The sequence below is a fragment of the Aptenodytes patagonicus genome, chromosome 4, assembly GCF_965638725.1.
Source record: "Aptenodytes patagonicus chromosome 4, bAptPat1.pri.cur, whole genome shotgun sequence".
NCBI lineage: Eukaryota > Metazoa > Chordata > Aves > Sphenisciformes > Spheniscidae > Aptenodytes > Aptenodytes patagonicus.
In genome coordinates this window covers 63636403-63648678 of record NC_134952.1, presented here as the reverse complement: position 1 = coordinate 63648678, position 12276 = coordinate 63636403, and the positions used below count along the sequence as shown (strand labels likewise).

Here is a 12276-nt window from a genome sequence, read left to right as displayed (position 1 = left end):
GTTTCAATGGTCAGCTCTCTCCATAGTTCAGGCTGGTTTTCTCGTAGGAGCAAGAATAAATAGAATGAATAAATAAATAACATAGAAGTGAATGCAGTCAGAGACTGAGTGGAGCAACTGCCCTGTAGAGAGAAATCACTTTGGCAGCTATAGAGAAGGATTTGTTATTTTGAATCAGGTTTGAAATAACCAGTTGGTTATAGCAAGAGGAGAAAATAGATGGGTTTGGTGAAAGACAAAAGGTGAACTTTTGCTGGCAGGTTTATCATTCCTGTTGCTCTAGAGGATGCTAAAAGTACAGTATGTATATAACATCTACTGTACAGACAGCAGGCCCTGCTTTCAGGTCTCTGATTCATGTCTGGGAATGCAGTATGATCTGCATGCTAATGAAGTCAGTCCTAACATGGGTTAGAGAAAGAAGGGTATAAGCAACCCTAACTCCACCTTTGATATTTTGTGTTTTATTCCATTTCCTCTCTTTCATTTCAGCTGACCAGCCCACTCACATGGTGTGTTTGCACTTAAAACACTGGGCATCGGGGCTGATTTTGAAGCCCCGCAATGGTACATGAAATGGGAAGGGACCTCAAATCCTGAGCCTCAGAGCAGCTGGGATCAAGGGACGGTGCACATGGTGTAAGGGGAGATGCACAGTAAACACAAAAAGCAGCCTTTGTGATTTTAATCTGCCAAACCAGACAGGAGGAAGCGGGGCCAGGCGGCTTTCCACCCACCTCTCCCCCCATGCCTCTTGCACACACTCATGCTGCAGGGCCAGGGAGCTGATCTCTTGTAGTTCCAGTGTGTTGTCTCCTTGGGTTCAGTTGTACTATGCCCTCTTCCTCAAGATAACAGCATAACACAATCAGGTTTTAAATATTAATACGGAGATCACAGGAGTGTAGCTTGGAAGCACCGAACCACTGAGAATTGAAAAGTCTAATCTGTCCTTTTGAAAGCTGTCCAATTTCTTCTTTATTTACAGCATTTGAACCATTTCACAAATTGGAAAGCAACCATCCAGCCATTTCACAGGCAGATTATGATATGTTTAAAAGAGTCCAAGGCATTTATCCGAATGCAATTGGCCATCTTGCTGACTAACATCTAGATTGGAGATATTACACACACAGATGAACAGAGACTATTTGAAGACGATAGTTTTCTCTTATTAAAGTTGTGTTTATAGCTTGCAACTGAAGAAGTGTTTTGGATAGTTGTATAAGCTGACTGCCTTTGGCCCTCGAAAGGACTTCTTGCGTTGATTGGATAGATCAGAAAATGCTAGGGCATGTATAGTCATTTTATGACTCCTGCACTTGCTTCCATTCATCGCAAATGCAGAAGTGGAGAACTACTGGAGAAGGACTGGCTCCATCTGGCACTGCCTCTGCAGAGCACATGCGAGTTGTTCAATTAAAGATGCAGAAGTGCAGGCAAAAGGCAGGAAACACACATTAGATGAAGCTACATCCATTGCCTAACGGACAGGAAAAATTGTTTTTCCCTCTTAGCAGCTATGTATGTGCTTGTTCTGCATAGAAACTAAAATGTATGTTTCTGCTTGCATGGATAAAACATATACATGGTTTATTTTAAAAGTAAAAAAAAAAAAAAACAAACCTGGCAATCTCAGCCTCCAGTAAATCTCTTGAAGCTGTAAGCGTAGTGCTCACATGTCTTCACTCTAACATGGTCTGAATGAAAAACTGACAGCACCTGTTATTGAAATCAAAAGTGATTTCTCTAACAATGGGATACTGGGGAATTCCTACCAGGCTTCTCTTTAATAGAGTTTGAAGGATTCAGGTTGGAAGACAGTGCATAAGATCTGCACCACTGGCTCTGATGGATGTGAATCACGCCAGGGGACAGAGATTGTTTAGTAGGTTAGAAGTTCACTCTGTACATTCAGTAATAATATGCAGCTGGTGTGCCCTTAAAAAGAGATTGTATGCTTTCCCCCGCCCCCCGTGCGAAATAACATGTGGACTGAAAAAAAACAGTAGTCAGATTTTATACGTTCAAATCCAGAAATTCAAAATAACTGCAACCACAGCTGACAGTATTTTTGAGAACTAGAGAGATTTGAAGCTAGATTGCCTAAAAATAGCTCTTCAACTGAACTCTCAAATCTATTAGATTAGTCCATTTATAATAAAACCTGATCTACTGTCTATTAGATCAGCTCTTCTGTAATCTTTTCCTGTTTACCAGGCCTCCTATGGGCATAGTTCATCTGCATTTCTAAAAGCATTACAGCATGATGTTGAAAAAAATGCTCAATTTTTATATCTTGTGCATGATGGTCCAGTTAAAGTTCTGCCTGAACATTCAGAATCAGTTGTGAAGTCTGGAAAGAGCAATATGGCATTAATGGCCTTGCTGGATGGGCAAGAGGTTCATGAAGGTGCATTTGGCAGAGGTCCTGGGTAGGAAAACAGAGCTAAGACTTTAGGAACTGTCTTCTGATAGAAGAGGACTATGGTGAAGACAACAGCTGATACTCATGTGCTGTACCACTTAATTTCCTGGTATTGCTAGATATGCCGATGTGCTGTAACCTCGTGCCAATGACAGTTAAAACATTGTCTGATATCTCTGAAGTTACATATTTTAAGCGGGATCCAGTAATTTCTTGGAGAAGAATGGGTCAGAGCGGAAAAGAAGAAAAAAGAAAAGTAGCTTCTTTTATTCAAATGACAACTAAATTAGGGACCTGACACTAAGAGCAGTTGGGAGCCAGAAAAAGTATTAAGTGCTCACACACACAAAAAAAAAGCCCCACAGAAGCATAAAAGTTGATATTTCACCAAAAAAGAGCCAGGCTGCTGTTTGGGTTCTCATTTTTTCAGGCAAAACATGGAAGTTTGCAATAATAGTTAGAATGTTTTTGACAAAACAACCTTTCCATAGCAATCCAGCACATGTAATGAACAGTTGATCGTTGTCAGAAATGTAAAGCTTTGATTCAAAAGGGCTTTGGTAGACATATTTTTTGCCTGTTGGAAATTGGTCCCATGTGGTGGCTTGCTTTGAATGTACTAATTGTCTTGCTGAGAGTTGTGGTGCAGTGAGAAAGGAAGAGTTGGGGTGGATTGACTGGACTTGAGCCTGTTGTGATGATTTTGCACACTTCAGCCCTCCTTCTTTGTTGTTTACTGTTAAATGCTCAAACTGAGATTCAGAGGAAAAAACCCTGCATGTTAAGCGATTCCAGCTTGAAGTGCATTGAAATAGCTGAGTTTGCACCGTGTCTTGGACCAGAGCTGTAGCTTTCCTCCTAGTACAGGGAACTCAACATCTGACCCATATCCATTGCAGCATCTGCCCAGGCCCAGCAGAATAGTCACATGTGGGCAGAGTAGCCTCAGGCACAAAAACTGATCCCCTACTGGAAGAGGTAGAAAAAAAAATCCAGAAAGGGGTTTTCCATTTGGCAGCAGTCCACGAGGGAATGGACCTTTCTTCTTTCAGATGCAGCATCCTCCTCTGCTATTTCAGATGTTAGGTAAGAGGGAGGAAAAAGAAGAGCTACGTATCGTACTTCATATAACTTTTTCAGGGCGCAGGACTACATGCAGTTGTGTTGTTGAAGACAACGTGCTGTGTTGAACCCTCTGGGGCCATCGCATATCAAATCTTTTCTTCCCACCAATGGTTTTTGCAAGCCTTCTGTCAGTATCAGTCAATAAAGCTCCAACAACAAAAAACACAACCCCATCCCCTCCAAAAGCAGTGTGTGAACTTTTATGTTCGCACACAATTCTGGCTCAGCTTCCCCAAATAATGGCACGTGTGAGCACAGGGGAGAGCTGTTCAGATGTTTGATGTGAGGGCTGCTTGGCCTTCGCCTGCAGTAAAAATAAATCATAGTTTCTCTCAAACACGTGGAAGGAGCTGTACATAATTTAGGGGCTAATCTCACCTTGTTGATTCTCTGGCCCGCAGCTCCTGGGTGGCACTGGCATGTGGCTTTTGGTCTTCCAGCAGACATCCAACACGAGATGGTTTTGCAGGGTGATGTCTTTTGCGGCGTGGACTCAGTATGACATTGCAATCCACCAGTGTGTTAATGACTGTGTTGATGGATACCTGCTTATGCAGCTCCTAGGGATGGTACCGGGTGTGCAAGGCTCAACCTAAGCACTCCTTGACTTCAGTCATCCTTTTCTGTCACCTTACAGGGAGTTCGGTGAAAAGCCACCCAAAAAAAAGGCAAAAGAAAATGGGAATATATTTATTTTCCAATAATAATTTTTTTCTAGGGAGTTTCAGAGAACATTCTGAAATGCATTTGAAAATGCCTGTAGAAAATTAATACCCATGAGATGCATTTATGTGGCAGAGAACAGAAAAACAGCTGTGATATAATCCTCCAACTGTATTAGGCTTGGGTTTTTTTGTGCTGCTTCTTTCAAGACGTGCCTAAACCTTCTTATTTGCTATGTAAATACAACTTGCACCATCCTTCAGTAGAAGAAGAAATGATAAAAGAGAATGCTGTAAGCAAAGGATGTGGTTGCCAAATATGAAAAGTGCAAAACTAGCAGGGAGGGAGGGAGGGACCTTCAGGTTTTGTGTTTCTCGCAGCCTTTCAGAAACCAGCAATGCTCCATTTATCTTAACACAGTAGTGACGTACGTAAATAATTGTGAACACAGCCCGGACGTGCTCAAGAGGGCACTTGAATTGGTGTATCCTCCCGAAGATGTTGAACCCCTCGGATTAGTTGTACCTCAGTTGCTCGAGCATTGCACCAGCTGCAGCGCAGGGAGCAAGCATGGGCTCTTGGCTGCTGGCACCCTGGCATGTCTGCTTGAGTGTCAGGCTTGGGAACGCAAAACTCGCCAGAGAGTGAAGTCATCATGATTTGCTTGGACCTTGTGCATGAAACTTGGAGTGTGGCCTCTCCTTCCAATTACGTGAGCGAACGCTGGCTTGTAGCACATAGCTGTCAGGCTAAACCTTTGGATTGCAACCCCCGGGAGAGAGCTTGACGGATGTCTTGTCATCTGTTACCTAGCAAAAGCCAGTGAACCTCACCCAGGAAATCTTGTCTGCAATTTCTGCTCGAGGGGCACCCAGTTATCTTCATCCATGGGACAGAAAACACATGACATCTCTTGAAAACTATTTTCAGTTATTGAGGACACCGGGTCATAGGCTGGATACTTAGGTGCCAAAAGAAAAGAATGAGAGAAAAGGTAGCTTGGTAGTGATCGCAAATAGCCTTGCTTGCAATCAAAGCTGCTTTTGTGATAGGAAAACACTAGTCAGAGTCATCTGGAAAAGCAGTCTCCCATGTCTGGGAGCACCAGGAAGAGGTGAGCAGAGCAGAAGGTAAGATGACACGTGTGCTGGATTTTCCCAGTGGCAGATAGGAAGCGCTGGGCTTAGGCCAGTCATGCACTTGTCATGTTAGGCCAGGAAAGGTGAAAAGAAGGAAATGGGGGGAAGGGGGGCGGAGACAGACAGACCCTTATTTATTCAAGGTTTTTCCCTATGAGCAAATCCCTCCCATGATTTTCCTTCCGCCAAGCAAAATTCCTCCTCCAGAGGCCTGAGCTCTGTGTAAAGGTTGGGAAATAAAAGAAAGAAGGGAAAAACTAGTAATTTCTTTTTCTTGCTAGTCAATGTGCCGGCAGTAGAGAGAGGCTCCTCTGGGAGTTGCAGTTGCTCCCCTGTGGATGCTGGAAGTGTTTTGGGTTTTTTTAATAGCTGCAGCTCTAGTCTGAATGATGGCAAAACTTAAGTCTTCTGCTACTAGTGCCAGCTCTCTAGATAGAGCAGGGAAGAAAAAAGTGAAGTATCACTTTGGGGGGTTTCTGGGGAAGAGATGTTTCCACAGCCACAGTTTGCTTTCTTGGGAGCACTGTGAAAATAGCTATCCCAGCGCTGTGCTCCATGGAATCGAAGTCTGCAAAGTCTCATGAATGTTTTGGATTTGAAGCCTAGGAATAAAAACTGAGTCTTACCCAAAAGCTGTCTTTAAACTCTAGATATGGCAACACATGGTAAAAACAAGTAGTAAAAGTAACATAATCAAAATTATACATTTCTAGTTGTAATAGTGTTGATGATTTTTAAAGGTTACTGCTTGTCTATGAGCAAAGATTGTATTACGAAGTATTATCTGAAGAATCCCTCTGTTAAAGCGATGCTGCAATGCTGCTTTTCCCCGAGTTAAAAATTCAGTTTATTGGCAGCCTGAGTTAATCTGGAGGCTCGATCTCTGTTCTGTGCTGTAGGATTTAGGTAATTTTGCACAGGTCGAAGTCTCTTCATGGTTTTGCTTGGATTTGAGAATCATTTATATGTAAATGATCCTGATCTCTTGTTCTTTCCCTTCTTACCAATTAACTTCGTTTTAAAGCACACAGTTGTATGAGCAAAATCAGCAAGTGGTGCTGCCTGGGGCTGGTGAAACTGGGTGGTGTTAGCATGGTGATCATGTTTGCTGGAGCTCATTACCAAATTGACTCATTGAATAATCAGACCTTTGAACTGAGTTCAGTGGTATCCCATCCATTTCACTCTGTTAGGCCACTTCCAGGCAGCTCTTTTATGTCTTCTTATAATTTGTCCTATGTAAATGGTAGAGGTGTTTATTTTTAAAAGCAGCGAGAAAGCCCAGCTGAACAAGAAAAATGTTGGAAGAACAAGACCTCAAAGAGATTTCGACACTAGTGCCAAGGGGTTCATGAAAGATAAAACAACTCTTTTTTTTATGGCTAAAGGAAAATGCCATTAAATCCCTTGTACCTAGCTGCTACAGTAAACTTGCCAGAGCTATTCCAAAAACAACACGCTGCAAGATATTCAATGATTGTCAATGAAAACTAGGCTCAAAAATGCAGCACCCCTGCGTGAGGATCAAGGGATAGCTCCTGGGTGCTCAGTATATGTTTCTATATGCTCACAAATGACTGTAAGAATGATTTTAAGGGGGGTTGCTAGTTTTGTCTTTGAAATTTCACCCACTATATCTACTCGGTACTTCTGCGCCTGTAGTGTAGGTCATTTTGCAAATGGAAAATAACTTGTTATTGCATGAGTAAATGGGAAAATTTCTGCAGATTGTTATCTACCAGGGTAACCATTATTCTGAAGAAATAAAATATGTACTCATGGCAAGACCAGCTGTAGTAAAAACAGATAATATTTGCCAAAGTTCTCTACAAATTTTAATCCTCCCTGTAACGTCAGATGGAAATCGTTGCTTGGTGATCTAGCACAGCTTTGAGCAGAAACTAGAAGAAATCTGTCAATGTGTGCAGGATTTTGCATTGTATTTTTTGGAGTTCATTCAAACCCAGTGGAAGGGAGGTGGCATGAGAAGGCTGGAAAAACTCATCAATGAGCTCAGGAGACCTCATTTCAGATCAGGTCTCTTAGATCCCTTAGAAAATTATGTTTATGATGCTGCTGAGTTTTAAAGCTTGAGGAGAGGCTGTCTCAGGCTTGGAGTAAAATTACCTAAAACCAGAGCAAGTGTGTGCTTCAACTGCCATGTTATTGATTACTCTGGGGCAGGAGAATTGCTCACAGCACCATGGGCTTAAATTATTGAAATAACAAAAACACCCTTTCAGAATGGAAAAACTTCTAATTTACACTAAAGGCAGGCATCTCTATGCTTGAAATAGGTTGACTTGAATGAACTCCAGTGACAGCAATATCATTATACATTAATAACTAATATTGCATGAATAGTGAGCGTGGTCTGCTTCACTGGACCTAGAAGAGAGGACAGTCTCCACTCTCAGGAGCTTGCAGGCTGAGCCTGCTCACACAGCTGGATAGTTAAGAGGCTGCTCCTCGGGGCAACAGAGTGATTCTCACATTTAATTTTAATTTCTGGCTAGGCTGGAGTTCACACATGGCTGTCTTTAATGTAGAAACTCCTATTCATGTTGCTGGACATGGAGCAACTGTGACTCTGAAGCCTGGCGATGGAGCAACTGTGACTCTGAAGCCTGGCGTTCATCCCTCTGTGCACTGCCGTTTTGGGGATGGATTTGTGGTGTGTTTTTTTTTTATTATGCCGTGGAAAATGTTTTTCTGTCCAAACCAGCTGGGTCTTCAGCAACACTAAAAAATTAAAAGCACTTCTGTGCTAGGTGTTCCCTAAAAGATGGAAAATAAGATTTTTACATTAAAATGCCAGGAAGAAAAATGGTGAGGGCATAAAGTGCTGCTTTATTTTCATCAGATGCTAGTGCTTTTGGAAAATCGGTTGTGCTCCAGCGGTCATTGCCCCCCTGTGTGCTTCTCTTACTGTGTGCTCCAGCTTCTCTCTGAAAGGTGGGAGTGCAGCAAGCCTTGCATTAGCTATGGGTCCAACTACACCTCACAGGCCACCACAGTCGGCAGACGGGACATCCTCGGGACCTAGGCTTGAGTCCCTTTTTTCCTTCCTCTCTTTAATCAGCTCTGCCTTTATTTCAGGAGTATCAACATCGGGGGCTCTGGGCCCAGGGAGCACCACTGCCAGCACCACGCCACGGGTAGCCACTAGCAGCACTGGCCGCCCCACCACCACCTCGGCCTCGGGCAGGAGGAACAGGAGCACCAGCACACCATCGCCCATGGCCGATGTCCCTGATGAAATGACCACGCACCTCCCACCCGCTTCCTCCCAGCTTCCACCGGCCGGCGCGGAGAGCTGCGACCCCATGGAAGCCCGCGATATTATGTGGTCTCGGACTCGGCAGGGCCAGGTGGCAAAGCAGCCATGTCCCATGGGCTCAATAGGTGAGTTGAGGGGTGGGAGGACACGGTGAGCCATCTCTGTTTGCCCATGGGACGTTGTGAGTGTGCAACCAGGTTGCCCACGGGCCCCTTGTGGCACACGTGCTTTCATCAGTGGAGCACGCTGATGCCTTCTGTCAGGTCTACATTGCCTTGGTGAGGTATGGCAAGCAGCTGGCCGGGGCCGAAGCCTCAATATGCTGAGCATGTTGTGCAGGATCTTTGGCATCCCAAGCTCTGGCCGAAGGAGAGTACAAGCTAACGACCTTGTGGGGTTGAGCTTGATGTGCTATAAGAGCCTCTGCCTCCAGAAGTTATGTACGATGCACCTGCTTATCCCTGGTTTTGCCTGTATTTGTAGCCCCTCAGCTCATTGACTGATGTGTTGGTGGCTGATGCTTTGCATGGTTGGGGGGGTGAGGGGTGGGGGAAATCAGCAAAATTTACATTCTGAAGCTCTGTGCTGCACTGTTTGCATTTCAAAGGCCGTGGCCAGCATTTTGGAGCACAGGTATTCCCAGATTGCACTCCTGAACCAGCGTGAGTGATTTTTTAAACTGCAGCCAGCATCCAGCGTGATCAGCAGGGAAAGCAGGGAGGAAACAAAGCCAAATCTTTCAAAATGATTTATTGTTTCTTGGATATTGCTCCTTTTCTTCTATTCTTCCCCCCAGTTATTTTCTTCCAAAAGGTTGCTTTTGGAACCAAAAGGTTCCAAAAAAATTTTGGAAATTTTTTGTCCAAATTAAAACATGGTTGAATGAGGAATGGGTTTTGGCATATGGTTCAGTTTGCTGTATTTTAACAAATGCAGTTTTCCAAAAGTATTTATTTTTCAAGCTAGTCTTGGTGTCCAGCCCTGAGAACCCGCTTGCCAAGAAGAAATCAAAAAGTGGAGGAAATTGCCTGAAAATAAGGGCTGGAGGGATCTGGCTTGTAGAGGAGACTCTCTGTTAATTCGCCGCTCCATTGCCCTAGAGAGCCATTCACCTGTGTATATGAATACTGACTCTCTTGAATTTGGTGAGGTCAGACTGATAAAATATACATTAAAGTATGAGGGGCATGGAAAGATGTCAGTGGTAAGAATAAGTAAAGAACATTTTTCCTGTCTTTCCCAGCCCCACTTGGTAAAATTAATGCAAAAAGTATCATGTGGTTCCCAGAGAGGGGAAAGGATAGTCTGAACTGAAGCTGTGAAAAAGGAAAGAAAAGATAAAAAAGGAAGATGAAGGCTGGATGCAGGGAGCCCTTTTCTAAGCACAAGAGCTAAGGACTGGATGAAAATAGCTAAAGAAAAAAATAAATAACCCAACTTGTTGATAGGGGATGGCAATAAGCCTTTCCCATCTCTAATTTCAGTGATTCATGTGACTTGTTAAAAACTGTGGTATATTAGCAGTGGACCTCTTCCAACTCCCTTTGAAGTCATGAGCAAACTCTCACTGGTTTTAATCGGTGCTACCATCAGACCTAGCCTGTAATTCACTCCTCTGCTGAAAAGTTCGGCTCTGCAGGGCAGAGCACTTTACAGGATGCAGAGTCTTTAATCTAAGTGTACCGGCTTTCTTGCTTTTTAAAGATCTTTAACTGCACCATTTCAGACACATTTCTCTTTGTCTGCAAGGGCCTGAGGCGCTTTACTGTCTTTTGCAGCAGGGATCTGGGCGGCCCTTGCCAAACAAAACGCTCGTCTAATGTCCCTCTTGAAGTCTGGGCGTGGACAGTAAAGCCCAGCGTTACATCTTGGCATTCGTAGCATTTAAACTTTTGTGTGTTTCCACCCAAATGGTTTAATGATGTTTCAGAGCAGTAAAATCTTCGTAAAGCAGCAAGGTAGTTGAGGCGCAGGGTCTGATCTTGGGGCGCCAGTGGTGGGCCAGAGCACTTGAGGTGCTGGCTCAGCATTTGAGATCCAGCTTTGATTTCTTAGTCCCTAGCAGCTTTCCTGCCTGGCCTAAGGCAAAGCCCTCTGTCTGTAGTCTCCATTTGGCAAAATGGAGATAATATCCCTGTACTACTTCACGGGTCTTTTATGTCTTAGGGCCCCTAAGCACTAAGATGATGGGAGACAAGGACACTGAGATGACTCGGAAGTTTCCTACCAAGGTCCTGAGCACTAATAAGCTCCCACACTTTGCATGAAGTGTCCATCATTGTGAAATGAAGCCTGTGACATGGGGTCCTGGGGGCAAAATTCAACCAATAACACTGAACACAGTGGCTTTCCTCTTCCAGGTGTTGCAACTTTCCGGTGTCTTGCACCAGACGGGATCTGGGAGCCCCAAGGACCTGATCTCAGCAACTGCTCTTCTCCCTGGATCAACCACATCACTCAGAAGGTAAAACCCTTCCTGTGTGTTGACCACACTGAGTCTACACGCTGACCTTCCTGAGCTTCCTGGTTGTTTTCACAGTGGGGAACCCAAAGTGACCAACAGTCACACATAAAGCATGAGCCATGCGTAGTAGCCAGGAATTGCAAGGAGAAAGCAAGACTGTAAAAATCTGCTGGAAATGAAGGCAAAGAGGGTGAGGGAAAGGCAAAGGAGAGGGACTGGAGAGTGGAATTAAACTAGAGTGAATGACAGTTCTTGTTTGTGGCAAGAGAAGGAGGAAGAGGGAGGAGGAGGTGGGTGGACATATGGAAAATACCAACTTACTGCAAAAGGAAACTTTCCCTTTCACGCATCCCCAAGGATTTTCTCATGCCACACAAGCACAGGATAAACCCTGTAGTTGAGAAATCTTTACCAATGAAAGCCAGGCTCAGTATGAAATTTTTGTATCGCACTTCTGACTTTCTGTCTTTAACTTCTGACCAAATTGTGAAAGAACCAATAGAATAGAAAACAATGCCGCAGTAATGCGTATCTTTTCACTCTTAAGTCCCTTGATGAAGGTTTTGTAGCACTTCATCATTTATCAGTGTTAAAAATGCATTAACATGTGACAATAGAAGTTCAAGACAAGCAGAGCTTATTTGGTAGCAAGATGTTGAATGTTTTTGTTATTAATGCACAGTGGTGCTTTCAGCTGATTTCATTACAAACAGAGACCAGATGTGTGTTTACACCACAGAGTCTGTGGGCTGAATCCTTATAGCAATTTGTGGAGATTTATTCGCTCCTTTAGCCAGAGCAAGCGAGTCCCAGCGTTGCGGGCTAGCTGTGCTGCTGCACGGTAACAACACTGCACTCCCGGAGAGCCAGTGCTCGCTGGTGAACGGGATGGGGTGACCGTACAGACAAGACTCTTTGGCGTTCTCCTCCCTGTCCCCCATCTTAACTGAGGCTCAACAGCCTGTGAATCACTAGCACGTACACCCCTGATCATCCCTATCTCATTTCATCTGTGTTTACACCCATCCCTCCCCAAAGACAAGGGAAGACATCCATTAACATGGGGCTGCTGTGACATGGCGCAGCCATTACAAAGCCCGTGGTCCTTCTGTCCCACGCAGGAGGGTGGGCAGCTCTCCTGCCATACGCTCAGCTAGCTGATTAATAAAGACTGCCT

At 44.1% G+C, this 12276-nt stretch overlaps 1 protein-coding gene across 5 annotated transcripts in view; it reads left to right on the top strand.

Moving 5' to 3' along the window:
* ADGRL3 (adhesion G protein-coupled receptor L3) overlaps positions 1–12276 on the top strand; it is a 512006-nt gene that overhangs the window by 402713 nt on the left and 97017 nt on the right. For all 5 annotated transcript variants that reach the window (XM_076336963.1, XM_076336965.1, XM_076336964.1 and 2 more), the window contains 2 exons: positions 8455–8760; positions 10996–11099. In XM_076336963.1, coding sequence (XP_076193078.1) covers positions 8455–8760; positions 10996–11099 — 410 coding nt within the window. The remainder of the gene's footprint in view (positions 1–8454; positions 8761–10995; positions 11100–12276) is intronic.